Here is a 27,803-nt window from a genome sequence, read left to right on the forward strand (position 1 = left end):
AGTGATATTACTGTTTAAAGAGGAGCGGCATTGATGATGTTCAGATGTTTGAATGGGACCTGTTTTCGTTGAATACAGTACTTACTATAGTTGAACGCTTCCTAACTTTTAATAACTTTTAAATTGGTTTTGTTTATCATAAATGTAAGTTCATGTCAAAAAGCTTTCCTTTCATCCTTGCTGCTAAAAACTTAACTCATTGGCATGTCCATGTTCGCTTTGTGCTGCATGAAATGAACGTCTCCAGGACTCAAATGATTCATTCATGAAAATAATTTGAGGCATGAACTGCTATAAAACTGTCTGGCATGTGTGTCAGTAAGAACACCAGACAACCAGACAGACAGTCAGTTTTGCGTCATTAATGTACAAACGCAGTCGTAAAGCAGGCTCACGTGTTCGATCGCCACTCGAGAATAACAAAAACAAACTGATACGGCTTTTAAGTCGACGTGTCATCTGCTTTAACCTTTGAACAGCCTTCGTCCTAACTGCAGACATTTCAGCCTCGTGGTGAATGATCTTGATCGTGGTCATTAGGCCGTTGCTCTCAGTTGTGCCTGTCATTTGACCACTTGGCCTCTCCGTGTTGTATGGCCATCCAGTGTGACTCCCACCTGAGTGACCTTGCATGTGCCGGTCAGAGGTCAAGGCCTTGTTAGACATGTTTATGAAGATAGCATGGGGTCAAGGCCTCTGTTTGTCTGTCTGGCGACAAGAGAGGAAACGAGGGATAGGATTCCGGTAATAGATGAAAGACGAGAGTGGAGATGAAAGGAGGGGTTATCTGGTTCTCTGCGGAGCGTATTGATCTGTTTGTGTTTTCACGGGGTGAACGGGTTTGTTGGCCATAGTCCCAGCAGAAGTGCTGAGGTATTGGCTGCATCGCACTGTGGAAGTGTTGGTGCAGAGGCTGCACTTAAATTAGGGTTCAAGGTAGATTTGAGGTCAGCTTTTGCTGCCTCTTGCTGGAATGGCAGTAAAAAAAAAAATCACCCGAATAGAGTGCTCTGAGATCATGAATCATCAGCAACTTACCTACAAGGTGTGCTGGTGCTGCCCTCTTGTGGCAGTGGGACTGTATTAGAACTCTTCACGTCACATTTGAACACACACAAACCAAAATAACACCTGTCATAAATTAATAAGAATATTCTACAAATCACTTTATTGCAAGAATTACACAGTATGGGATGTGGAAAAATAGAAAATGTTGACACTTTTTTGTTTGTTAATTAGTTAAGATTGTTCCCACTGAAATCTGAAGTTTGTTTTATGATGCCAAACACTGCTAATACTCTATACACTTCATGGAGCAGTCTATCACAACACACAAACAAAACCAGGTTACGCTCAGTGTGGTGTACTTTCAATAGCTTTGAAAGTAACACAAGACCTTCCACCTACTAACCAAGTTATGTCCAAATACTGTATATTAAAGGATAAACAAAACATAAACCTATGTTAAGACTTTTTAAAGCATCTCAACTTGCATAGACACTTGTAAATGCAGTCCTCCTCATCTGTCCGTGTTCGACTCGGATAAAGAAAAATCAATTTAGCGTTGAATCGACAGGGATAATAACAGTAATTCACAACCGGGAACAGTCAAGTACATGAGCAAAATAGCAAGTACATATTATGCGTAAGTATATATACATGTGCATTTCTTTGGGATCAGAAGAAACATTTGGTTCACGTAACGTGAGACGAGTAAATCCTTTAACACACAGCTGTTATACACAAGGCTCTGACGGAGTAAAGGTGTAGGGAAGGTGATGCTAAAGTCTATTTTTTTTTTTGTGGTTGTGCAACAACATTGCACCGTATATGCAAACACACACCACTTCCAAGCAGCTCAAATCCATTCATATATGTACACTCACACACACGCACACACACACGCAGCCAATGTTATTTCAGTGCTGTTTTTTTATGTTACTAAGGCGCTGATTGTCAGATGTTGAAACACTGTTTTTTTGGATCACTGGAGTCTCAGATACACAAGTCCAACATATTCTCATAAATCTTATAAATTAAAAAAAAAATGGACTTAATAACACACAAAGTAATTCAAGAATAACCTGAGGAGAGTATGTTGAACTGTGTTGGAGAGGAATGCATTATATTTACAACAGAGTGATTGTTATATATCGGTCTCGGGAAGCATTATGGTGATTTTTAGCAAATGACAAGCGTCTGTAACCAGTGGTCAGTCCCATCCTTTACATTAGTACGTTTAAACAAGTTAAAAAGGTGAAAGTCTAAAATAATATGTGGCTATATCTTCGAATGCTGTGGCGTGGAAGAGAAGGAAGAAGGAAAAACAAAAATGGAATAAGGCCGATAAGTAAGAATAGCACCTGACTTACACAAACAACCCCAAAATGAACACCAGTTTACCAGTTTCGCGGCATGAACTCAGTGCAGTGGTAAACTGGGTGCAATTCTTTAGAGACGCGTTGTGATCATGTTAGTTAAGTGTTCTGTGTGGAGCAAAAAAAAAAAAAAAAAAAAAAGGCCGCTTGGTCTCTGTGTGTTCTGGTTTGTAATGTTCAATCTCTGGTTGTTCTGCAAACCACATCTCTGTCCCTCTCCTCTCACACATGCAGGGAAATAGCACCATCCTTTGGAAAGAGGAAGTAAAGGCAAGTCGAGGACGTCAACGCATGCGGTTTTTGCAGGTCAGGAGGGAGGACTGTTGTTGTTGTTGTTGTTGTTGTTGTTGTTGTTGTGGTCTATGTCCTCTTCATGCACACCTGACAGCGGCTTATGTGTGTTCGGAGGCTGCCTGCCTTTAGTGTTGCTGGGACAGGTTTCCTGGAAAGAGGCAGAGAGAAAAACATAAGACGTCCATCTTTATCATAACACCTTTTTCAACTCTAAAGTGTGCTTTGTTGCACCTACAACCACACCCAAAAGCTACACCTTTACGTCACTGCAGCAAGATGAAAAGTTAAACCACCAGAGGTCAGCAAAAACACAAAGTTACTCATCAAGTGTCAGTGTTTCTGTCTTACGTAAACATCTCATTGTCTTCAATGGTGGCAAGCCAGAAGCTGTAGGAGTTGGCGTAGTAGTTGCAGGTCCCGCGGCCGTGACACTCGATGAATGGAGCGCTGCGGAACTCCTCCAGGCAGGAACCAGGAGAGGCCAGAGCCTGGCCCGAACCCTCAGCACCAGCGCTGGTGTGCTACACAAACATACACAAACACACACAATGGAAAGAGCTCAAATGAAAGGTATTGTGAAGAAAGTTGTGTAGATTACTGTGGGTGTGCTGATGCATAACTTTGTGCGTGCATAGACTTATTGATGTTGGGAAAATGCACGTCTGTATATTTTTATTTTTATAATTTCCCGCCGATTGTTAGGGTAAGTGGAAGAGTTTTGGAGATGGGAATGTGGAGAGGGAGAGTTTTTTAATGTTTGCTTATTGTGGTATAATATTAACAGTTGTCCACCTACTACCCGTCTTAAAACACTGATCAAGAAAAAAAAACTGTATCCATATGAGTAATTCTTCTTGATCTACTTCCTGGATATAAACAAATATATCTATAATACCAATATCAACAACAGTTTAAAGCTACCTCAGAAAATATTAGGCCAACACAACTCAGCCAGTAGGTCAGAGGATTATTTAATGTTGTCTGTCTCAGGAACCAGAACTTATTTGGAGGGAAAGGGTTACTCCTGATCCGCACTTATATTCTTGCAATTTCATTGTTTATTTATTATTAATTCAGCTCTTTTATATATATTTTCGATTCTGCCACGTATCACAAGAAGGTTGTACCGAAACTTCACAACTTGAGCTTCGGTGACATACATATATCCGCACTGAGATCTGATCATGTCTCGTCTTACCATGACAAAGGAGTAGCCAATCCATAGAGAGTCCCAGCCGTGAGGACATGGTGGGATCATGATGGTCTGACTGTGAATGGCTATCACCATGGCCGGGGCTTCACACACGGCACACCTGCACACACATACATGACAGCATGTGAGTTAATTGAGCGTTGTATCTACCTAAAATCGAAGCACATGGATGGAAATGACATACCTGCTGATGAAGGGTTTGATGCTTTGACCAGTGATGGGTGCCATGCTCATGGGCATGGGCTCAGGGGAGGTGAGCCAGTAGGAGTAGTCATTACGGGAGGCAAAATTGCACACATTGTTGATGTTACAGAACAGGAAGGGCATGGGGCTGAACTTCCTTAGACAGCTGCCTGCCGTACCTACAACACAGATCAAGGAGACATGTAACTCATCCCACAAATCGTCCTCCCTTTTTCCTTCTTTCTTTCTCTCTCATATTGTGTCTCTCACCTAAGTCCTGTCCATGAGAGCGTTCGTTGCCTTGAACGTACAGCAAAGAGTAGCCGTCGTATATGGGCGTGGTTCCTTCAGGGCACAGTGGAACCTCCACCGATTGGCTGTGACGGGTTACCAGGAACCCGTGATCCATGGAGGAGGGGCCGGGTTGACCCACTTGACCTGGTACACCGTCAGGTCCTGGGGGGCCAGGGTATCCTCTGGGTCCTAAAGACGTAGACAAATGAATAAGTTAACAACAGCGATAACACAACAACTCTTACTCACACCTTTCATCCCTGTGAGCCTCTCACCTTGCGGCCCCGGGAGACCAGGCTCTCCTTTGCCTCCGGGCTGACCGTTCCATCCAGGCTGGCCATCTTCGCCTTTTGGCCCTTGAATACCGGTCATACCTGAGAGAAAATAGGAAAGATGGTGAAGCGATCAGAAAAATGGATATGGGGGAATAGGTGAGCGAGGTGAGGCGATTACACATTTTTAAGAAAAATGTTACCTAGCTGTCCTTTCTGTCCAGGGAACCCAGATGGTCCCTGGGGTCCTGGTAAACCTTGAATCCCTGGGAACCCGATGTCTCCCTTGATAAAGGTGTGTGGGCCAGGTTGACCAGGGGGACCGTCATTGCCTGAAATATAGATAATATATTTTTAGAAGACATTTTCCAGTTGCACAGTTTTTTAGCAGTTTATGGTGGTAAGCCCGGATCCATTCTAGTTAGTGAGATAGAGATATGTTTGTGTATATATAAAGACTTTGAAGGGTTTGCCCTCTTTTTTTTTTACCCTTTTCTCCTGGGAATCCTCTGTCTCCAAGTTCTCCTTTGACTCCAATGTCCCCAACAATACCCTTTGTACCTAAATTCAGAAATATTGTATTTAAATTCTCAGTTATCTGAATAAAAACAGATCTTTTATCTCATATTTTCAGAAAAACAGACGGCTGTCTTTCACACATGAACACACAGTCAGACTATCACACTATTTGTACTCACCTGGGAATCCTGGGACACCCTGCAATCCCCTCTCTCCCTTATGTCCATCAATGCCTGGAAGACCAGGGTGTCCCTGTAATACACACACACACACAAATACACAAAGTTACAAGAGGGACTGAAGAGGACAAGATTGAGCTACATGCACGTTCATGAGTCTTTCTCTAAAAACTTGCTCATGCTCAATATTCTGCAAGATAATACTTGCACTAACATGCAACTATCAGCTGTCTCATCAGAATGCATATGAATCAGTGTGTTTAATGTACAGCTTAAGTTATGGAAAAGGACATACAGGTAATCCAGAACTTCCAGGATCACCCTTATGTCCAGTCTCCCCCTGGAAACCAGGGTTACCCTGGTCTCCTTTTTCTCCCTGTAGGCCGGTTCTGCCTGGCACACCAGCGGGTCCTGGTTCTCCTGTGACTCCTGTTTGATAAAGACAAGAGGAACACATGATAACATGTTTCACTTTAAGCCCGGCTCTACACTGAACTACATTTTGGTAACAGGTCGTCATACACATAATGATGGCATGGCATACCTGCTTCTCCGGGCAGTCCTGTTTCTCCCTTGTCTCCCTTAGGGCCGTCGAGAGAGATACCCGGGTGCCCCCTTTCTCCTGGCTCACCCTGGGGTCCCTGCAAGCCTGGAAATCCCTTATCACCTTTGAAACCAGGGATGCCTGGATGACCTGGAGTTCCAGGGAAACCAGTACTACCTTTGTCACCTGGAGAGAGAAAGAAGGCCACATGATGAAACTCTGTTTGGATTGAGAGATTGAAATGAATCAATGATAGAAGGGCTCTAACCTTTGACACCAAGAGCCCCAGGTGGCCCAGGGAAACCTCGTCCAGGTATACCTACAAAGAAGGACCGATAAAAAGTAGTCTGAAAAGCCATCAGAGCACGAATGTTAAAATGTGTATGTGGTGGTTGTTCCAAGCCAGAGTGACTCAGTAGGAACATGTCAAGCCAGGCCAAGCAAATCAATGGACTATTACAGTTAGTAATAGTACTAATAATGTAGACTCCTCTGACACTAACCTGGAACTCCTTTGTCTCCTGAGGATCCAGGGATGCCGTCAACTCCAGGCTCTCCCTTCTCTCCAGGAGGACCAGGAGGTCCCTGCAAGCCACCTTCACCTGAAAAAGAACAAGTTTACACACTTGTTACTGATTGTTGTCTGGCAGGACTAAATAAACAGCTCGGATGCATGCACGAATCCTCTCTGTATCTGATTTGAGTGTACCATTCCCTGAATTGTCATAGAGCTTTGTGGAAAAACCTGGCTGCTGTTCTTGAAGGCTTCGCTTAATTAATCCACGTATTCCTGATTAACTGTGTTGTCATGAAAAGACCAAGCAGCAGCAGAATATATTTATTTTATTTTACTTTATATTTACAGTGGTTTATTTAAGAAGTTACCGCAGTTCAGGAGCTTTGGGAAGCAGCACGTGTCGCAATTGTCTACACTACACTCATCTTTCTCCGGTTAGTTTTGTTTCCCATCGCCTCACTTATTCACCCCACCGATGTTTTACAGAATAATCTCTTTGTGAACCTAATGATGTAGCAAACCTCCTAGAAATGAATGAAATTATTGCTGTGGTTATTATGTGGAGATTTGTCCATCTATCTGATTAAATAATTATGTTACTTACCGGGACGACCCTCACGACCAGGTTCTCCTGAAGACCCTGGCAGCCCAGGGGTGCCCTTCTCACCTGGTCTACCTGGCTGACCTGTACAACACACACACCACAACAAGAACTCACATGAAATACCAACATGAATGATTAATATACAGAGTGTTGAAGACAAATAGGAGACTGTAATCTGACCTGTATACCCGATGCTTCCTTTGTCTCCTTTGGATCCTTGCAATCCTGGCTTTCCAGGCATACCCTCATGACCCCTGAAACCTTTCTCTCCTGGAATTCCTGGGAATCCTGGCTGACCTGTTTGACCCTGTGAAAGTAAAATAATGATGAGGAGACGATGAGGAGGAGGTGGGAATAGAAAGACAGGTAGACATTGATCACTGACATTTCCATCTGTTGGGCGCCAGTTTAACTTAGAAACTTAGCGGCGATTTGTGGTTGCACTGCAGTTATGTGGGGGTAGATGGACTTCTAACAAATAGTAAGATAGTGTTTTCTTTTGTACTTATAATTTCACAGCTGTCCAAGCCTTGCAAGTGCTCAAATGTCCAATTATCTGTTCTCACAGGATGAGCAGTCAAGCTTGTAGAGCTACAAGTCTCTGCCTATGTTTTAAAGAACATAATCACTGTTACAGCTAGTGGAATTACCTTTTCTCCTGGAAGTCCTGGGATCCCAATACCTGGCTCACCAGCCAGACCCTTGTCTCCTTTCTGCCCATCTTCGCCTCTGAATCCAGGATGTCCCGCTGTACCAATATCTCCTTTAGTACCCTTTGGACCGACCGGACCTGCACAAACACACACACAAGCAGGCAAAATGCAGTTTAATGTGAAATTCACTTGCTTGAAAGATTCTCACCACAGCTGTTTTAATACTGACACACACAAGTTTGTTTAACTTATACGTTCTTACCTGGTATTCCCATCTCTCCTACACTGCCTTTCTGTCCAGTTTGTCCCATCCTGCCAGGTTCTCCAGGGAAACCGGAGTCTCCTTTTTCACCTGGGATACATCGTGAGATTGAAAAATGAATATGTATTTTATTTTTCCTCCATTTTCATAGAGTGAATTTAACACATTTTAAAATGCTGTTCAGGTGGTCACCTGGTTGTCCAGGTGATCCAGGCTCTCCGTCTTTGCCTGGCATTCCAGGGTCTCCAGGAAGTCCACGGAAGCCCTTCTGTCCAGTGAGCCCAGGGTTACCTGATAGAAACATGGAACCAATGGTGCTGTTTGTAGCAAATCCCCATGTGACACATATATTCTCGTGGAGAAAAAGATCAGTATATTGTTTTATACCTCTGTCTCCAATGTCTCCCTTATCCCCTTTCATATGCTCCATCTCAACTTTGCTCATGTTCCCAGGAGGTCCTTGAAGACCTCGATCTCCCCTTTCTCCTTTAGGTCCAGGCTCTCCACTATCACCTCTTGATCCAGTAAAACCAGGATCACCTGAAGAGAGATGATAGGGAAATAGAAGTCATTATGGCTGATGATTTTAAAAAAAAGGTATGCAAGACAAGCTGAAGACATTTAGGTCTTCCTCACCTCTTGCACCAGGATTTCCAGGTGTACCAGGTGGTCCAGGAAAGCCCGGTACTCCTGGTGTACCTATAACCCCCATTTCTCCTTTAGGACCTGGAAAGTAAACAAACAGACACACATTCAGAGTGAGATTACTGTGAATAAAAAATCGAATTCGGCAGATATTTCACATTAAAAGCTCATAATTAACATTATGTTGATAATATCTGGGACTTCCCTTTATTTATTTGTGCAAAAATAATGAAGAACTCTTCCTTTGAAAAGGTTTTTGGTTTTTCTTGTGAATGTGTTTGCTGTTCGTCACTCTCACCTTGGTTTCCAATCTGTCCATCCCTGCCTGCTAAGCCTGGTGGCCCTGGCAGTCCTTTGTAACCCGGCATTCCTGGGAACCCGGGGGCTCCCGTCTCTCCCTGAGGACCAGGCATGTCCAGACCAGAAGGACCTGGATAGCCCTTTTCTCCTTTTATACCTTCAATACCTGTTCACACATATAGATATATTTGTAGTGATTTCTTGTCATAATAATGACATCCATCCATGCGTGTCCATGTATGCACGAAATGTCAAGATTTTGTTAGTATGTTTGGATTCTGAGTTTGTGCTCACCGAATGGTCCAGGCTCTCCAGGTGGTCCTTGTGGTCCGGGAGCTCCGGGCGAGCCTTTTCCTGGTGCACCTGGCAAGCCAACCAGTCCAGGTGGTCCTGGGGCTCCCACCTCACCTAATTTTGAAGAAAGAGTCTTGTACATTATAGGATAATAGATAGGTCTTTGTGGCATGGAATAAATCCAACCAAGCTTCTCTACGAGTTGTTTAACGCATCTTGCCATACCTTTGACTCCCTGAGGCCCTTGTGGTCCTGTATGGCCTTCTCGTCCAGGAATACCAGGCAGTCCAATGCCACCCTTCTCTCCTGGAAAGCCTGTAATTCCTGGATTGCCCTGCAAACCTTTTTGCCCTGGAAGACCCCGTCCTGGTTCACCCTGCAAAGAAAAGACATAAGCACTAATTTGCATTTCAGCTTCGCCAATGCTGAATGACAATGAAATAAGTATGCAGAAAAATACACACTTTTTGTCCAGGTGAACCAGATTGTCCGGTCAAGCCGTCCGGCCCTGGTTTTCCTCGGTCTCCTGGTAATCCAGGGGCTCCAGGAATTCCACTGTTACCTAGAAACATGGACGAAAAGCATCTCTGTTTTGTTCTGCTCATGTATATGCTGTATTATTTATCATTTGTTTACATTTCCTGTGATGCATCCATGGAGAGGAGGAATGGGGTCAAGATGGATTGACTTACCTTTAGGACCAGTTGGGCCGGGTAATCCAATTCCAGGCTGTCCGGGATCACCCTTTTGTCCAGGGAAACCTGGTAACCCTGGGTCTCCCGCCAGACCTCTGTCACCTGTAGCCAACAACATATTGTATGGTATCAATCTCCAACAATCTTCACATATGCATACACGAATCTATGTCACATATAATGATAAATTATAGTGAAATGTATTTCTGTGAGTCCTCATTTAAGATCCTAGTGGTCTGAGGTTAGACCAATGAACATCTCGCACAGCTCCCCGTCTTGTCCAAACAGGATATTGTGCTATTGTGACTATTAGTTTATTCATCGAAGACAAAATTGTGTTCACAAATAATTTTGAAATGACAAAATATCAAAGTATCAATTAAAACATGCTGACTATGATGTTACTCACCTGGAAGTCCAGGTCTTCCAGTTTCTCCTTGTACTCCAGGTTCTCCCTTAGCTCCAGGACTGCTCACACCTGTACCCGGCTCACCTTTTGTACCTGTTTGTTATCAAGCAATGAATGTACAGTAGCAGTATCAGTGTGTGTTGTTTCAAGTTTGACTTCTCTTTGACTATATGAGTCCATCTTTTTACAGTATCTGTGGATCTTTTTGTGTGGATCTTATGCCTACCAGGTACACCAGGAGCTCCAGGAATTCCTGCTCTTCCTGCACTGCCCTTCTCTCCAGGCTCTCCAGGTCGACCAAAGCCTGGCACGCCAGGTGGCCCCCTCTCTCCCTGAGGCCCAGTAAAACCAGGGTCTCCATCTGGTCCACGCTCACCCTTTATTCCCTCTTTGGCCTGAAAGCAAGATTAGAGAATGTAGATTTCCAGTCGACTACAACATTTGCTACAGATAAGAAACTCCATGCTGAAATGTTCTGCCCTAGTGGATCTTATGCTATCCCGAGGGTCTGCCCCGTTAAACAAATCACACACACTTACGGGTTCTCCTTTGAGGCCAGGTATACCTGGGAGGCCTTCTCTCCCTGGCTGTCCATCCAGCCCTGGTAGCCCCGGTGTTCCTGTGGGGCCAGGCAGACCTTTGTCGCCCTTCAGACCAGGAGCTACGAAAATGTCCCCTGGCTCACCAACAGCACCGGGGGCTCCCATCAAACCAGGATCGCCTTGAGATCCCTGCACATTGGCAAAAAAAAAAAAAAGAATTATCTATGACATATTCTGATATTTTTAACATGCTCCATTTTCCTTGAGTGATAAACTGTGAAAACAGACAGCATCTCTGGCATCAATCTACTCACAGTTCTTCCAGGTTGTCCAGGAGTGCCAGTTTGACCTTTGTCTCCCTTGCTGCCTACAGGCCCAGGAGGTCCTGTCAGAAAATGGACAAGTGTACATAATTAACTCATTACAATGGGTGGAATATACAGTACAGGTGTGGTGGAATAAGATAATATCCAATTGTATGGACAATGGCAAAGTACCATCGTAGTAGTAGTAGTATCATAGCAGTATTATAGCTCCAATTGTTTCTGGGAAATTTGGTGGCCAGACTCACCTCGGTCTCCTTTAGGGCCGATGGGGCCAGGTAGTCCAGGTGGGCCAGAACTTTCACACTGAACACATGTATCTCCTCTGTCACCTGGAATGACAGAAATGTCGATTAATGCCCACAAAGGTGTCACCTCAAACACCTCGAAGATTCATTTATTGATGACTCGAATTAATCAGCGGTGATTATATTTTTCTTACCTTTCTGTCCCTCTTCCCCCCGTAACCCTTGAGGTCCAGGTGGGCCAGGAGATCCTTTCTGAATGCTCTGACAGTCAGTAGGTTTAGCTGTGGCCATGTCATATCACACACACACACACACATTAGGTTATTATTAAAACAATTGTGGATACACATGTAGGTGTCCTTGGTTGTCATTTAAAAAATTAGAATTATATTCAAGGATAAGGCATACCTGGTGTTCCAGGTAGTCCAGGGGGTCCAGGTAACCCTGGTTGTCCTGGAGGTCCAACAAGAGACTCTCCTTCCAAACCCCTGTCTCCCTTCTGACCCAAGTCTCCCTTCTGACCTCTCTCACCACGAGGTCCTTCAATGTTTTGACCTGTAGTACAATACAAGCAAACCAGTTAGTGTTAAAGCATTCAAATCATACATAGATATATAATATGTATATTAAATATAGTGCTATTTTACCCGCTGGACCTGCCTCTCCCGGAGGACCAGGAAAACCTGTAGATTAAGAATAAACCAAAACAGAAAGAAACACGTGGTGATCATGAGAACTGATCCAAGGTAGGTTTATGTTTATGTGTGCTTATGTGTATCTGGTGGCATACGATGGCCTGTCTTTACCTTTTTCTCCTTGTAAACCTGGGAAACCAGGAGGACCTGGATCACCAGGGGCCCCAGTACCCTGAAATTAGAAAACGACAGAGATCAGTGATGCATGTCCATTTTGACATACACACTGATTAAGATTAAGCTCATGTTTTATTACACTGATCTGCTCAGGTACCTGTCATATCGCCTTCTAACACTGACTATTACTAAAACTGTACCAGGCTGTAAACATGTTTATTTCTGTTATGAAGTTTGACATTTTAAACATGGGGACGTATGGAGAGCAACCTCAAGTGGCCATTTGAGGAACTGCAGGTTTTAGTACTACCGCAGCCACGGAGGTTACCACTTGGATCAGAAGTGCTTTGTGCTCTGTTGTACCTTTAACCACACTCAACAGTGATATCACAGTGACACACTCTGAACATCTACATCACTAGAGAGAGGTTTGATTGTATCAGAGCTCAACCCTTGTATGAGTCAGAATACTCCCAGCCCAATTTAATTCATTTATTTAACAGTAATTTTTAATTATACTTCACTAAATGATGGTCTAATACTCTTCACACCTCCAGGATATGAAAACACAGTATCCTTTTGTTAAATGTCTATTTAACTGGCCTGATTTGGTCTATATAGTTTCTTATTAGTCATTCTTCTTCTTCTTAGTAATCTATATAGTTTATTTTTAATCTAGAAACCATACCATACACACCATATATAATTTGTCTGTAATCATACACATTTTGCTTAAAGTAATTTGCGTGCAAACTCATATTTTCCAGGGACAATACCAAAGGAAAAAAGCTACAGGCTTGGCTCAAGTGATGTAATTTAACATAATTCTTTCACAGTAGTGGCCCTAACATTTTAACTGATTGAACATGTGGTGACATCTGCTGGTTGATTTTTTTTAATTCACCCTCTTTGCAGGTGAGTGGGTGTGAAAAAGAAATATATATATATATATATATAGAGAGAGAGTCATAGAATAAAATGGAAAATAGAGAGAGGTGAGAATTTACTTACATGACCTGGTGGTCCTTTTTCTCCCTTTTCACCCTGAAACAAGACAAAACATTTAGTTTGTCTCCAAGATCATTTAAGTTTCAGATTAAAACCTTTAATGTGTTCAGAGTAAATAAAACGTGCATTAGTTACCTGGGAGCCAGGGTATCCAGGAGCTCCAGTAAAACCTTTTTCTCCCTGTATGAACGTAAATACGTATGTTTAGCTCTAAATATTTCAGAATATAAAAGCAGCAGTTGGACAGTAGCATACAATAAGTGGATAATAAAGGAAGTTATTGTTACCTTTAGTCCATCGTCTCCATCCTTGCCAGGTTTACCCTGAAATCACAGAAAGAGACACTCTAATTAGTTTTGTTGTCACTTGCTTGAAATGGAAACACAGGAAACAAGTATATTTTCCATGTTACATTCAAACCTTTGACAAATCTCCATACAACTCTTACCAATGACAACCAATGCTGAACTTTCTCTTCATTTATTTTACCAAATGGACCATCGCACACTTACTCGTTGCCCAGGTGGTCCAGCTTCACCTTTGATACCAGGAAGATGCGGGATGCAAAAGCCCTGTAAAGAACACGAGGTGTCTCAAAAAGTTGACCTACAAGATAACAACCGGCCTGTGTGCACAATAATAATGTCATAAAGTCACTCACTTTTTCTCCTTTGTCACCACGAAATCCTGTTTCACCCTTTAAGAATAAAAAAGGCAAACAGACATAATATTAAATGTAAAAGATAAAAACAAACATTTCACAATTGTGAGTTATTTATGCATGAAAAATAAACAAACACACAATTTATGCTCAGTTTTGAAAGAAGTGAGTGAGTACCTGTGGTCCAGGTAGGTATATTGTGGTTTTGCCTTCCACTCCCTGAGGTCCTCCAGGAGGGCCAGGTGGGCCACGAACTCCCTGATCACCCTGCAGGGAGAGACGACAAAAGAAAAACGTTAAATCCAAGTATCACAATTCCAGGATATAGTCACGACTAATTATCAGAAACTAATGTTGAAAACCTATTTACATTTCAAATATGAGATGAAAGAAGAGTTTCCACTATCTTTATAATGAATGTTTTACAGAAAAAAACAAGATTTCTCACCTTCTCTCCTTTCTCACTCACAAAGGCCAGCCTGTCGCCCTGCAGGGAAGTTAAAAAAAAATGTCTATGACATCTCAGCTGGCTGATCTCAGCATAGGATGGTGGACTTTTGTTTCACAGCTGTAAAATCGTTATGTTTGAGGAGTCTTACCTTCTCTCCGGGGGGGCCGGGGATGCCAGGATCTCCCTGTTAAACAGTTATTCAATTAGTCAAACAAACTGATATCCTGTATCTCATCAGTATCAGCCATCTTTATAAATCTATAGATCTATTCTGCTTTGTAATTTTCGCCTGTTCGAGTTCAAATTGTTTAGATTACATTTAATAATAAGTCTCAGTATAACCAATATCAATGACTGTGTAGGATAATAAACAGTCCATCCCTTTAGAAGTAACTTACTTTGGGTCCTTGATAGCCACGTGGTCCTGGAGGTCCGATAGGTCCAGGAGGTCCACTTGGTCCCTGGAAGACAAAGACGTGCGTGTGAAGAAAATCCTGATTACACTGTCTAAGTTGTTTTTTTCTTTCGACGCACATAAACACGTGTATGCATGTTCAGGAACACACACGTATACAACAACAACGTACATGTAATCCAGGCGTGCCGGGGAATCCTCTGTCTCCTTTCAGAGGAACAATTCCGATCACACCACCAGGGTCACCCTGCAGGAGACAAAACCAGAATAAATGGTTTTGTAGCACACGTTTGTCTCATCGTACTGGAAGAGACGTTGTACTTTACTGGTTATTTACACAGAAGATGTTTAATAAATTTCAGCTGACCTTCATTCCAGGAATTCCCGGGATGCCCTGAGAAGAAAGGACAGTAGTGACATACCAGACAGGATGACTATACATACTGTTTAGGTAACATATTGCTATGTCATATAGGAATCTTGTAATTCTTATGTTATAACTGCAGTTGTTCAGAATGGAAACCAACTTCCAGAAAGTTTTGACATTGTTTCTATACGACATGGCAATAACTCAAATGTGTGCCAGTCACGGTTGCTTACAGGAGGTCCTTGAAGACCGGGAATACCAAAAGCACCATCCCTTCCTCTGTCTCCCTGAAACACACACAACAACAAAATCAGAATACAATCAGACACAAAAGCTTGGTTGAATAAACACAGTAGAACGTTTAGAAGAGACTTACTTTAGTGCCATTGCATCCTGGGATACCTGGAAGACCTTGTGGGCCATCGTTTCCATTGATGCCCTGAGAGTAGGAGTGCACAAATTTGACAATTTGAGACCATTTGCAGTTAACACGATGACAAAGTCTCTGCAGCTTCCTGACCATTCTACACCACAGACATCATCCACAATTAAAACGTAGCCTGAAGAAATAGCATCATCTAAAAGTGTGTGATTTAGTGAGTAATTCTTTGTAGTGGTTGATTGCACGTTAGTCGACATTTTTATGGTCGTGGGGTGAATTTACTGGATTGTTTGCAGGATGTGAGACATGAAGGCAGATCAAAGGGACTTACTGGTAGTCCTGGGTTTCCTGGGAAGCCTGCCCGACCAGGAGGACCCTGCAAGATCACAACCATATCACCTTTACTGTCTCATTACAACACAAGCAGTACTTTGTGGAGTCTCATACTGTATAATCATTTTGAAGGGTTACTTACCCGCACGCCTTTCAGTCCAGGAGCTCCAGGTACGCCCACATCTCCCTGTGAGAAATAAATGACAAAATTAGATCAACCCAAAGTCATTTAAGGTTATTTATTTTGATGTGTGTGTGTGTGTGTGTGTAGCAGTGCTGACCTTGGAGCCCATTGGCCCTGGAGGCCCTTCAGGTCCCTGCATTCCTGGGAATCCCATATTACCTTGAAGACCTGGAAATCCGCGCTCACCCTGTGAAGCAAAGATGAAGGTCGATGGACAAAAGGACAAAAATCTTTAGATCACCTGAGACTAGAAGGAACAATGTCAACCACAAAAAACAAAACATATATTTAACAGACATATCAGAGTTTAATGAGAAACTGAACAGAAGTATTAAATCTAAAACGGAATAACTGTTTGTGTCTTCATTGTTGTAGTAACACGACAGTATTCTAACATTTAAATAATCTGTAATCTGAAATAAAACGTTTGAAGAGCTCATGACTTGGTTTGTTGACGTGTGTGTAGAATTTTTATAAATGTTCTTGTTTGTTTATTCATATCAAAGTAAGCTTCGAAATGATGTGTTTCAATCTTTTATCATCAGTCCTTTGTCATCCAGAGCACAATGTCACCCTCGATCTATTCACAGCACAGAGGTCTGTTCAGTTGAGATGTGGTATCTGGCCTCTGGTGGTGAAAAATGGACACTTCAACTTGATTCAGGAGGAGGATAGAAAGTGTCACAGTGCCTGTGTGATCTGGGAGAGGTTGAAAATAAAATGTACTTTTGGTTCTATTGTCCTATTGTATATCACAACATTAGATACAGACTGAATGTCCTGATTTATTCTCTGTGTGAGATGAAGGCAGACAGTTTGTGTTAAGTGCTTATACCAACAATGTAAGAGGGAGCTTTATGTTTTCCTAAGAGCAGGGTTTGTGTTTATATTTCTGTTCCATGTTGTTTGAAATTCTTTTTGCTCTTTGGATAATGTTTATTGTCTTTGTCATGTCTGTAGTGTCTTGTAAGTCCATGGGACAAAATAATAAGAATAATTTACAATTGCAATTACATATAGATATTGTTTTAAATTTAAATTATTGTTTTTAATGTTTTGAAAGCAATAAAAACAAATATTGGTCACATCATCTGTGTCCTTGGCAGTGACCTAGAACTGACCAAGAAAGAGTCCTATATGTTGTTTCTACTGTCTACCACCAGGTGGCAGCATTGCTTTGTGATGGAGAGTCACAACTCTCTCTGAGCTGCCAGGCAAGAGAGAGGGTCATGTGTAAAACTCAACAAGCTGAAGCTTTTTGGATTGGTTTCCATCCCCCTGACCACAACACATCTGCCTCCCATCAGTCAGGAGAAACAATGCATTATGAACCATGGGAATCATCAGGGTTACTACGGCAACTCCTTTTGTGCAGCTTTCGTCAGAAAAGTGATATCACTGGGAATAAAAGGTCACAGGAGATCTTTTAGAAAGGCTTGTTTTGGGGTCTTTCAGCAACTTTCAAAACACAGAGGTGCCTTGAATCCACAGTGGATTGGCCGGGCTCCATGCAACACAAAGTCAATGCATCTGTTGTTGTCGGTTGAGCTGTTGGAACATTTGGCTACTGTTGCTGTAAGAATGAGCCATAAAAGGCCAGGCTGTTGCACTAAGAGAATAGATAACACACTCTGCAGTGGTCTGATATAACCGAGCCAATAACACACGTGCACGCTCACACAGCAGGAGTTGCAGTGAAAAATTAAGTTTACTTCAAAGCAATCGCTCACAACTCACAACACCTACTCGTGACTCCTCGTTACCGGTTGCATATTTCTTCAGGTTGTGAGTTTATGAAGTATTTTTCTTTAGACCACAGTCACAGGAAAGTTTGTGACTGAATCAGATGGATTTATTGTTGGTTTTGTTGGATTATTTCCAGGTTTTTAATCATTAAATGCAGTAAAACAGATAAAATGCTGATGGTGTCTAAGAAAGCATCTTCTAGTTAGAGTAAAACTACCTTTGCCCAAGTCAGTTAATACAAACTTTTCATGTTTCAGGTCAGTGATTTACACTCATGCAAGAGTGCTGACAGCTCAAAGGCTTGTAGCCAGCACACGGCTAGTGCCCGCGCCACTTGTGCATCTGTATCTGAGAGCTTCCCTCCGTCTGATGGGAATATGGCCTCTAGCCCAGCTGTGTGTCCGGACGTGCTCAAACTCAAACTGATCTTTGTTCCACGTCTTGGTCTTTGGTCCGTGACTGAGCCCCATCCACTGGTTTTCCACCCAGAGCCCAGCTCCAGTCTGTCACACTGAGCTGAACCCATTAGTCAGAACATAGGAAGCACTGTCACGGCTGCTTTAGCTTGCCATGAACTTAAAGAAATCTAAACTTTGCATATAACACAAGAACAATTAAGTAGAAAGAAAATACATAGGGGTTGATTGACGGTGACAATTAATGTAAATGCAAAAGAAAATCTCACCTTTGCTCCTTTCACACCACTGCAGTCGCATTTTCCACACGAGGTCCCACAACCCTGAGGAGAAAGAGAAACATCACAATGAATGATCCACCACTTTTCTACAAGAAAAGAGAAAAGAAAATAAACATGGGGAGAAGACCAAAAAATGAAAACAATGTTTGCCAGCTGGACAGTTTAACAGACACCTGCTGAGGGTCTCTTTATGTCACCCATTAGACGTGTGCAACAAACTCTTCATTCTTTATAGTAGGTTAGTGTTTTGCCTCTTCCAGATGGCTCACAGATATCCCACTGACACTGTAAATCAGCACAGTGAGCGCTGGACAGACTTCTGCAGAGTTTTCATGCAAGCCGTGCTGATCTATCCCACAGATGATGCGTTTATAAATCAGAGATGGTGAATTTGTGATTTAAAAACAGAGACGAGCCGAAACGATGAATCGACAAATCACCAACTCTGTTACATTTTGAATAAATGATTGATTGTCTGAGTTTTTTTGGACACTTGGAGGCATCAGAAACAAGCTGTAAACACGACGTTTAGATAATAAGGTGATGTGACATGGAGCAACATTCATTTGAAGGTGTGTTTGTGAATCTAACTCTCCTTTTAGCTTTGTTTTGGTCTCTACCAACCCCAGAGGGAACCATATTTAACCATATTGACCGGCTAGTTGCTGACTTTGACTGCCTACTGTTTGGTGACAAGCAGTTGGGTTTTTTTGGCCCTGCTAGACAAAAGTGAATCAGCAGTTAAGCTGGCGCTCGTAAAAACCGGAACAATGAGCTGAAAGATGGTAACGAGCTTTGTGAAACCAAAGAAAAGCCAGGTGATTATCCTCTGAGTGCGTCACTACAAGTGTCCCTTTACACTATTCTATTAATGATTGCGCTGACAATGAAGAAAGGCTTTATTCCCAGTAATCTGGTTGCTTTTAAACCACATGAATCGACACTGATTAGCATTGTAAAACTACACTCAGGCAAAAGAACATCAGCGCAGCTGTTCTCTGCCTTCTCAGCCCCCCTGCCCGACCCTGCTTCCTCTTCTCTGGGGTCTCCTGAGGCTGGAGCCTGGGAACTGGCCTACACTGCCTTGGCTCTCTTTTCTCATTGCTCCTCTCCTCCGTTTCCCTCCATCCATCCAGCTGTTGCTAGACTCAAATGAAAGGCGTCCAGCCAAAAGCCTGTCAGGGCCTAGGCAGAGAGTGTACAGCAGCTACGCTACCCACAAATATTTTCCTGGGTCTGTTTCTCGTTCTCACACCCACAACAAATAAATAAATGGCTCCATCACCGGTCATCACTTGATCTGTTCCCGACTGTCTAAACCAGACATCTCACACATAAGTCATTCTTAATTCTACATGTTCTATAACTCAATGTCCTGTCCAAGTCTTAAACATATTCCCGGTCGTCCTTCATACACGCAATCCTCTCCAGCATACCTGATAACTGAATCAATATGTGGCTTTAGAACCATGGGAAACCATCAGTAACAGACTTCACTCTCAGGACCTTGAGCTCAGACTGCCCCCACCCTGTCCTTGCACTTGTTCCTCTTTAGTTGTAGTTTAAAACACGTGTGCCCTAGCTACGCTATGTCATTTCCCATTCCTGCTCTCTCTAACTTCATCTCACATCTCCGCATAGGTTTAATTTCTTCTACGCCACATGAACACTTCAGGAGCACCTGCTTCGGATCAGATTAGTGTCATGAGAAGTGGAGAAAAGGTATATTAACCCTCAGAATGAAGCACGTGTGTTTTATTATTCCAAACCTGTTGTTGGCTCTGTGCTGGATTTACATGATTTTTTTTGACAATTCACCAAGGGAGTTATGGCATGAGGGAACTCACTTGCATATTGTCAGCACCACCCAAATAAATCGCAGTTGCTGGTGGTTAAATATTGCTTTAGTATTCCCTCATTCACCTGCTGCTCTCTGTCTCAAGCTTTTTTCTGTCCTCTTTAACGTAGCTGAGCAGACATTCCTGCATGTTGCAGGGCGTGACCGGGGGGGAACCCAACCCTCAAACCGACACGCACAACAATGAGATACTCTCTGTGTGTGTTTGTGGGTGATGACAAGCCACCACACTGTAATGTCTGCTCCTAGATCTCCAAACACAGAGCAGAAATCTGCTGGTAGATCAGAGGAGAGTTTCTTTGATTTCTCTCATAAACCCAAACACCAGATGGGAGAGACGGCACAAAGGCCACAGCTGATGTCTGCACAAAAAGAGCATCTTGCTAATGAGTCTTCCAGCCATACAGCGGATGACTGATTTGGTATCTGGGTTTGAAGGGGGAGAAAAAAGGAACTTAAGAGGAACTTATCATGCAGATCCAAAGGTATATGGGGCGATGAGGGCTCTGACTTATCTCTACCACAAACCATTTAACATAAATACCATTTCTCTAGTCGTATACACACAAGCTCAAGATGAAAAGAATGCACAGATACTGGTGGAGCATAACAAAATATATACGTAGTTGAGTAATGTAAAGGCTCGACTTTTACTGTTTTGGTATGGGCAGTTCAGTTCTTCCATTATTATATTGTGCTACTTCAGTTTCACAACATTTCAGAGGCACTTTTTTACCAATCATTGGATTGGGATTGGTCCTGATCTTACCATAAAATCAATAGAGGATTGACGAACCATGACCGACCCAACCACATCAAATTTTATGTTACTACCGATACTCATCACTGCAACAGTGAGGACAGTATCATTTATGGTTAGCTGATGTCACCAAAACCTTAAACACTTTTTGATTGAATGTAATTCAGTTTCATTTCTATAGTATGGAATCGTAACAGATGTTCTCATGACACCTTCAATAAAGCGTTTCCTGTTTTATTTTGTAATCTCCCCCCTCTCTCATTGTGTCGTGTGTTACTTTCCTTCCGGCCTTTGTCGTTTTTTTCCCCCTGCCACTTTTGATTATCTGTTCCACCCTGATTAGTTTCACCTGTGTCTCGTCATCATGCCTCCTCTTGTGTATTTAGTCTCTGTGTTTTTTACTTTCACCTGTCAGGTTGTCTGTTTTAAGTACATCAGTCTGTGTCAGTTTCCCAGTCCTGTATTCTGATCTCTAATCCTGTTTGGACTTATTTTGAGTTTTCCAAAAGCTTTTTTTGTTCACCTTCACATCTGCTTGTTTCTTTTTTTGTATTGGATGGGTACTCTGAGTTTGGGTTTTAGGAGATGGACAGATATTAATATATACTGATTAATATTTTACTTAAAAATGCATATAGACCCTGTAAAATATGATTATTGTTATAAACTACCTACTAGTAGCCTACATAAAATAGCGAATTATCTCCTCCCATCTAACATTAAAATGCTGCTAAGTGTATCAGTAATACATATATTTATAATGCAGCATCTTCACTTGTAATGGAGTATTAGATTTACAGTTCAGGGTGTGCACATGCTTGAGTGTCAGATTGTGAGAAAACGCGGAGATGAAGACGCTCTGCCCGAACAGCGTGATCTTCCACAGAGCAAACAGACTGAGCGGAGGCCTCAGACTCGCTGAGTGTTAACGTCTACTGTAAATATACAGAGGCTGGTGAGTCACTGAGCTCTGGACAAACTGTATCAGATCCAGTAAAGCTCTGCACCAGGCACACAGCCTCATCCGTCTATGGACAAGTGTTTATGTCATTCCTAAGTCTGGATGGCATGACTGGATGTTTCCAAACTGTGAAAAATCAGTATGACGTAGGAACGTGCCCCATCATAACTTGTGTATATGACAGTGTGTTTGTGATTGTTTATAGAGGCTGGTGCTGAGAGGGAAAGACAGGCCTGAAAGTTTTCTCAGTCACAATCTGAGAGAGAAGGATGGGTTGGGTGTAATTTATGGCACGGTACACAGAGGCACGTTCACAGGCCTTCACAGTGTAGCCCAGTGAATCTCAGTGCTTGGTGTTATGTGTCAGAGGTTACTTCAGTTTAAGCCACATGCCAGAAGGTCTGAACAACACTTGCTTGATATGTCTGACATCATTAGATACATAAGTCGAGCGCTGAGATGAGCCCAGGAGGAGAGGAAGTGATGAGTAATGTTTACTCTCGAGATTATAGGGAACCGCCGGCAAGAGATCCCGACGTTAACACAAACACTCTCAATGTAAACCGAGAATGAGTGTACGGAGGTGTTGCATAACTGGATCCTAAGAAGAACCGCAGCAATAGCAGCACCACCGTGGGCAAGCACTGCCTGTTACAGAATAGCTTGCATGAAGTTTCTCAGATTTCAACTTAGCATAGTCGCTGACCTCACCTGACTCCACGGAAATCAAAGACTTGACAAAACAAACAAACCACAAGGTTCGAAAAGCTTTTTATTTCCATTGTCTTCTGAACACTGGGCACTATTACAGCACAATTTAGGAACCATGGAAAGCACATAAAGGTCCATTTTCTAGCTTTTCTTGACCTTTAATTTTATGACAGGATCTTTACATATGAACTTACGGGGGAAAGTCCATCTGCTGAGGACTCAAAAATCAGCAATCAAAAACTTTAGTGAAACTAAATTAATGTCTACAAACTCTAGATCTCTGCATATGATGGATTCCAACTTTGCGACTGAATGGACTTTTAGTTTTACTGCTTCCAAGATTGCGAATTAACTTTAATCTCTACTCTAAGTGCTAATTTAAATATATATCTGGGGCCTTTTCGTAAAACAATTTCCTGACTTTTCCACAAGCGGTCAGTACAACACCATGTCTTAAATACAAAGAATCTACTGTATTCTCTGCCTCGAGGTTCTCGTTAAAAACCTCCTGTTAGAGAATTCAGACATCTTAACTACATTTTTCATAAAAGGATAAACAATGGATTGAAAAGGCGACAGGATTTCCCCCCAAACCAAGTCGAGTCACTTTCTTTCCAGCCTGCAGGGTACATTCATTCAGTCTGTCGGTCACTGCATGACTCACTGCCTCTGTTCTTCTTGCCAAAGTGGGCACTTCTCGTCTCAACCTCCAAACATGGCAAGAGGACTGAAATGTCCCTTAAAATGTCACTTTGTGTGAAACAATCTTCATTCTTCATGAATTTTAGTCTGATACGTGCATTTTGCTCACAGCTGTATTGCAGCAGTACTGATTTTAAACCACATGGGGGCAGAAACATTCCCATCGCTGGAGTGCTTCACATTTACTGTACATGCGCTTCAACAGCTGTAGGTGTTTCACTGCATCTTTCCTACCATGTTAAGGGGAACTGAAGATCACACAAACATCTGGTCAATGTCATCTACAGGCCTTTCTTAAAAACGACATCACATTCCCAGCACATTCCTGCCATAACCTCCCACTTCTGCTGAAGTATCCCACAAACCGGCATATCCCGGAGGAGCAGAGGACTGAAGTGTGGGAGGATTTGTCATTTCACATCCCAGCCTCATCTGTTAGGCATATAACATATGTTCATATTCAGCGCACATGCAAACATATGAAGTATTAATAAAAGCCTGATTTTTAGGCAATCAGACAAGCATTGTGAGAGTCAGTTGGCATTACAAGTGGAATACTTATTACTGTATAAACTGGCTTCAGTGAATGACCTATCACTCAAGATACACAAGACAAAAAGTTAAGAGCCGTTACCTCCCTTTAGGAAACAACAGTTTCTGTTTTTTGTTTTCAGAAAACACAACACACATTTTCCTGGCTCAGTAATGTGAAAATCTACGAAGCCAGAAAAATTCCCTCTGAGTTTATCTGCTTGGCTGTGAGTGGAGCCTTCCTTCCCCACTGATATGGATTTCACTGAAGAGGAAAACAGGCAATATACGCAAACTCAGGGGTTTTCTTGTATGCTGGAGTTTTGTTGAGCTCCGCTGTGTAGTCCCCTATATAAAATGATTCCTTTGGTTATAGCACAGGTTTTATAGTTACATTTAATAGTCATTACAGCACTTGCAGACAAAAATCATTGCGCTGCAGCGTAAACAATTGGGGAAAAATGGGTCGCATTATGCTCAAACAGAACTAGTTTGTACGACAGATGTGTTTACAGTTGTTCTGTTGTTGTTCACAGTTGACAGTCTTGCCTGGAAAGCATTTAAACTTTGTTGAAAAGAGAAATATTTAGAAATAGTTGAGGCAAGAACGCTAAAGAGTGCTTGAGGGAGAGAGGTTTGAAACATTGGCTCCTTTCTCACCTCTGCACAGCTGGTAAAAATGGCATGAAGTGGGCGTGAAGGTCAGATTGTTGGTTGGTTTGAGAAAGCTACAGAGATCCCATCCCACCCGATCTGCTGTCAGAAAGGTGTGAAGGGAAGAGGTCTCCGTCCAACAAGCCGTCCTTACAGAGCACGCTGGCAGCTTCACAAGAATCTGGTGTAAACCCCGAGAGAGCGACATTGTTGGCGCTGATAAAAGAAATCTCAGCTTAGCACACAACTGAGACAAAGTTAACAAGTGAAGAGTCCTATTGTCAGTCACACAGTTACTTATTTGGGGGCATCTAAAGGACACCTCAGTGGTATTTTGCTCTGAGCCCATATTGTTGCATCACTTAATTTTGTGTTTATGTTTCTTTGTTTTGGGCGTTTGGCTGTTTGGGTTGATTTCAAATTGGCGTAGCTAATTACAATGAGATTTTGACTTTGTGTGCCAACAGTAAACATTGCGCAACATCGTTAAATTGAACGTATTCATGAAGTTTCACATAAACATCTGTGGAGTCCTTCTCAAACAACAAGTAGAACCATAGTGTTTTTCCCTTCAGCGTGTTAAAGTGAATTTTACAAGCTCCTGTGTCTCTTCACCACAGTGTCGCAGTTAATCTAATATGTTTAACCTGTGTACGTCACTGCGTTAAGACGCTCTCATGGCGTTAAACCACAAATCACGACTTCCATATGGAGACAATCAGGCTAGTTTTACTCCATAAATGTCAGAAGGAATCTCGCTTGTCGGAAGGGCTCATTAAGCAACACCGAACGGGAGAGTTATGGAGCGCACTGCGATGCAGGCAACACGATACCTCGTAATAAATGGAGCAGCAACAAACTAGAAAACACACACTGCTATTATTTAGCTGATGACAACATCAGTGTTTTCATCCTGTCGACTCATTTTTGCGGCTTTTCGGTGCGTGTTTGTGTTTCTTCTTCGTGGTCAGTATCAAGATCACAGGTGATACTGAAACCACAGCTATGCTCTTCCCAAAATAGTCCTTGTCTGAAGCAGGAGCAAGAGAGATAAACACAAACTAAAATAATAAAAATCTGAGCGGAGGAGGACTGATTCAGACTGTGCTGTGCTGAACTGTGCTGCTCTGACATTCCTGGCCTTCTCTGGTACTGAGAGAGAGTCTGGGGTGAGAGAATAGATGTGGAGGGGGGAGGTGGTGGTGGAGGTTCTCTGTCTGACTGCCATACTTGGAAGACGAAGCTCCTGGTGCAACTTGCTCTGTAAACAGTGTGCGTGTCTGCATGAGGGTGAGCTGCACGTGAACTGGAATGATACGATATGAAACAGCATTTTTGTTAATGCCAAGCCAAAGCATTTTTCATGTTAACTGTTTCTGTTAGATTCTCCGAACATATTTCATATTCTCTTGTTTTTACTGCGCAGGATTCATGTACAAAGGCACCCATTTAACATTGAGTAATGCTTTCAGTGGAATGGAGTGGAGTTAGGCTGGAAATTCAGCCTTAAATCAAACCCTAATAGACCAGAAAAACATTTTGGTAAGAGTTAGATGAGAAGATACAGCTCTCATGTCTGTAGCCTAAATATGAAGTTAGGAAAAAGCTTAGCTTAGCACAACAGGGGGGAACACCTAGCCTGGCTCTGTCCAAAGCATTGACTCTGGCAAACTGAGCCGAGGCAGGCCGAATAATGCCTGGGTGCTCAAACAAGCCACCTGTAACAGCACCGACCTGTCAGTCAAAGTGTCCACGCTCTTAATCCTGCATAACTTTAAGCCTTAATATAATGTGAACAGGTGAGTTGTATATAAATTCACCCTCAGTACAGTTGTCATGAACGGAGAAATTAGCTACAGAGACCAAAACTGTTTTTTGTACCAGGCTGTAAACATGTTTATTTCTGCTGTGAAGTTGGACATTTGAACATGAGGACTTATGGAGACTGACTCACTTCTGGAGCCAGCCTCAAGTGGACGTTTGAGGAACTGCAGTTTTTAAAGTTCAAAAACTTACCACCTGTTTTTAATTCTTTAAAACAACCCATCAATCCAATCAAAAGCTCTGATTTAACATTTAGCTTTACAAACAATAGACACACACAGTGGTTACGCATCAATACTCCGGAGAAACCCAAGACCAGGTTGAGAGACCTTTGCAGACAGACATATTATTTATATATTATATGTACATATATATGTAATAAAACAAGACTATGTTTTGTGTTTCCTTTATTTAGGGAGTGATGTTGGGCATATTTCCTGAGACCAACTTGATGTAAAACATGTCCTGTTCTGGCTGCAGGCGGCAGGTTTTCATCTACTCCACAGAAATAATTTGCTTCTGTAACCAAAAGCAGATGCATCTGCAGGGAGAGCTGTTCTCACACACACACACACACACACACACACACACGGCCAAATCATGTCTGCACAAAAATACGCAAAGGAATGATGTATGTGCACAAACACACACAAGACAAAAAAAGGAATATCATAAATATGAAGCAATTTCTTTGAGATCAAACCTTTATCCTCTGGGATAATATCGTAAGAAAATACATGACATGAACAAACGCTGAGTACAAATAATACACACAGGAATGTACTGTACATGTGCACACACACACACACACACACACAAGTTAATGAACACGTTTAACAAACACACAAAGTCAGTCGCCAATCTGCTCGTGCATGACCAAGCGTGACCAGGTTAATGATGCCTGTCATCAAATTTGCGGCCGGGAGAGCGGAACATCTGTAAGTGGAGGAGTTAAGAAAACTGCATCCCTACCAAAAACAACATCAAGCATATCACTCACTTATCCGACGTCATGCAGGTCTACGCTTAACTTCAGATCCTCGACAAACACAGAGACCCAACTTGAGCACAAGTTTACTATATTCTCTGTAGCCAAACATGGCCCAACTGTGGACAGAAGTGCAAACAAAGCTCTTCCTCCGGGGACTGCAGAAGTTGTTCAACATGTCAGCGGACATGCGAAATGAAGCAAGAACATTGTACAGTCCCTCTGTTCAGCAGCTACAGCTCCGGCCATGTCAACAGTCCAACCAGGAATTCTCACATGGAAAAATTAACTCAGCAAATGGGAAAATTGTTTTAGAGGATTTCTCAGGCTTCGCTGGTTGGCACAGTGTTGTGTATGTGTGTGTGTGTGTGCTTGTACTGTATGTGTGTA

The 27,803-nt window shown here is 42.4% G+C and overlaps 1 protein-coding gene across 1 annotated transcript in view; it reads right to left on the reverse strand.

Annotated features, from left to right (window-relative positions):
- Nucleotides 1-1,149: 1,149 nt before the first annotated feature.
- Nucleotides 1,150-27,803, reverse strand: part of col4a1 (collagen, type IV, alpha 1) — a 37,617-nt gene continuing 10,963 nt past the window's right edge. Inside the window, exons 2-52 of the mRNA XM_010742741.3 lie at nucleotides 18,413-18,466; nucleotides 16,079-16,168; nucleotides 15,940-15,984; nucleotides 15,796-15,840; nucleotides 15,459-15,521; nucleotides 15,316-15,369; nucleotides 15,083-15,109; nucleotides 14,888-14,962; nucleotides 14,699-14,761; nucleotides 14,449-14,484; nucleotides 14,298-14,336; nucleotides 14,027-14,116; nucleotides 13,850-13,885; nucleotides 13,701-13,760; nucleotides 13,476-13,511; nucleotides 13,324-13,368; nucleotides 13,192-13,224; nucleotides 12,175-12,235; nucleotides 12,016-12,051; nucleotides 11,777-11,923; nucleotides 11,563-11,649; nucleotides 11,369-11,452; nucleotides 11,112-11,182; nucleotides 10,795-10,986; nucleotides 10,482-10,650; nucleotides 10,256-10,348; nucleotides 9,844-9,948; nucleotides 9,616-9,713; nucleotides 9,377-9,527; nucleotides 9,152-9,265; nucleotides 8,856-9,023; nucleotides 8,549-8,638; nucleotides 8,300-8,452; nucleotides 8,105-8,203; nucleotides 7,913-8,002; nucleotides 7,648-7,787; nucleotides 7,178-7,304; nucleotides 6,998-7,078; nucleotides 6,380-6,478; nucleotides 6,145-6,195; nucleotides 5,877-6,062; nucleotides 5,628-5,761; nucleotides 5,333-5,405; nucleotides 5,124-5,195; nucleotides 4,838-4,966; nucleotides 4,638-4,736; nucleotides 4,339-4,551; nucleotides 4,070-4,247; nucleotides 3,871-3,985; nucleotides 3,021-3,193; nucleotides 1,150-2,820 (exon numbers count right to left, since the gene is read on the reverse strand). Coding sequence (XP_010741043.3) covers nucleotides 2,739-2,820; nucleotides 3,021-3,193; nucleotides 3,871-3,985; nucleotides 4,070-4,247; nucleotides 4,339-4,551; nucleotides 4,638-4,736; nucleotides 4,838-4,966; nucleotides 5,124-5,195; nucleotides 5,333-5,405; nucleotides 5,628-5,761; nucleotides 5,877-6,062; nucleotides 6,145-6,195; nucleotides 6,380-6,478; nucleotides 6,998-7,078; nucleotides 7,178-7,304; nucleotides 7,648-7,787; nucleotides 7,913-8,002; nucleotides 8,105-8,203; nucleotides 8,300-8,452; nucleotides 8,549-8,638; nucleotides 8,856-9,023; nucleotides 9,152-9,265; nucleotides 9,377-9,527; nucleotides 9,616-9,713; nucleotides 9,844-9,948; nucleotides 10,256-10,348; nucleotides 10,482-10,650; nucleotides 10,795-10,986; nucleotides 11,112-11,182; nucleotides 11,369-11,452; nucleotides 11,563-11,649; nucleotides 11,777-11,923; nucleotides 12,016-12,051; nucleotides 12,175-12,235; nucleotides 13,192-13,224; nucleotides 13,324-13,368; nucleotides 13,476-13,511; nucleotides 13,701-13,760; nucleotides 13,850-13,885; nucleotides 14,027-14,116; nucleotides 14,298-14,336; nucleotides 14,449-14,484; nucleotides 14,699-14,761; nucleotides 14,888-14,962; nucleotides 15,083-15,109; nucleotides 15,316-15,369; nucleotides 15,459-15,521; nucleotides 15,796-15,840; nucleotides 15,940-15,984; nucleotides 16,079-16,168; nucleotides 18,413-18,466 — 4,851 coding nt within the window. The 3' untranslated portion in view covers nucleotides 1,150-2,738. The remainder of the gene's footprint in view (nucleotides 2,821-3,020; nucleotides 3,194-3,870; nucleotides 3,986-4,069; nucleotides 4,248-4,338; nucleotides 4,552-4,637; nucleotides 4,737-4,837; nucleotides 4,967-5,123; nucleotides 5,196-5,332; nucleotides 5,406-5,627; nucleotides 5,762-5,876; nucleotides 6,063-6,144; nucleotides 6,196-6,379; nucleotides 6,479-6,997; nucleotides 7,079-7,177; nucleotides 7,305-7,647; nucleotides 7,788-7,912; nucleotides 8,003-8,104; nucleotides 8,204-8,299; nucleotides 8,453-8,548; nucleotides 8,639-8,855; nucleotides 9,024-9,151; nucleotides 9,266-9,376; nucleotides 9,528-9,615; nucleotides 9,714-9,843; nucleotides 9,949-10,255; nucleotides 10,349-10,481; nucleotides 10,651-10,794; nucleotides 10,987-11,111; nucleotides 11,183-11,368; nucleotides 11,453-11,562; nucleotides 11,650-11,776; nucleotides 11,924-12,015; nucleotides 12,052-12,174; nucleotides 12,236-13,191; nucleotides 13,225-13,323; nucleotides 13,369-13,475; nucleotides 13,512-13,700; nucleotides 13,761-13,849; nucleotides 13,886-14,026; nucleotides 14,117-14,297; nucleotides 14,337-14,448; nucleotides 14,485-14,698; nucleotides 14,762-14,887; nucleotides 14,963-15,082; nucleotides 15,110-15,315; nucleotides 15,370-15,458; nucleotides 15,522-15,795; nucleotides 15,841-15,939; nucleotides 15,985-16,078; nucleotides 16,169-18,412; nucleotides 18,467-27,803) is intronic.

Source organism: Larimichthys crocea, chromosome XVIII, assembly GCF_000972845.2.
Source record: "Larimichthys crocea isolate SSNF chromosome XVIII, L_crocea_2.0, whole genome shotgun sequence".
Taxonomy (NCBI): Eukaryota; Metazoa; Chordata; class Actinopteri; family Sciaenidae; genus Larimichthys; species Larimichthys crocea.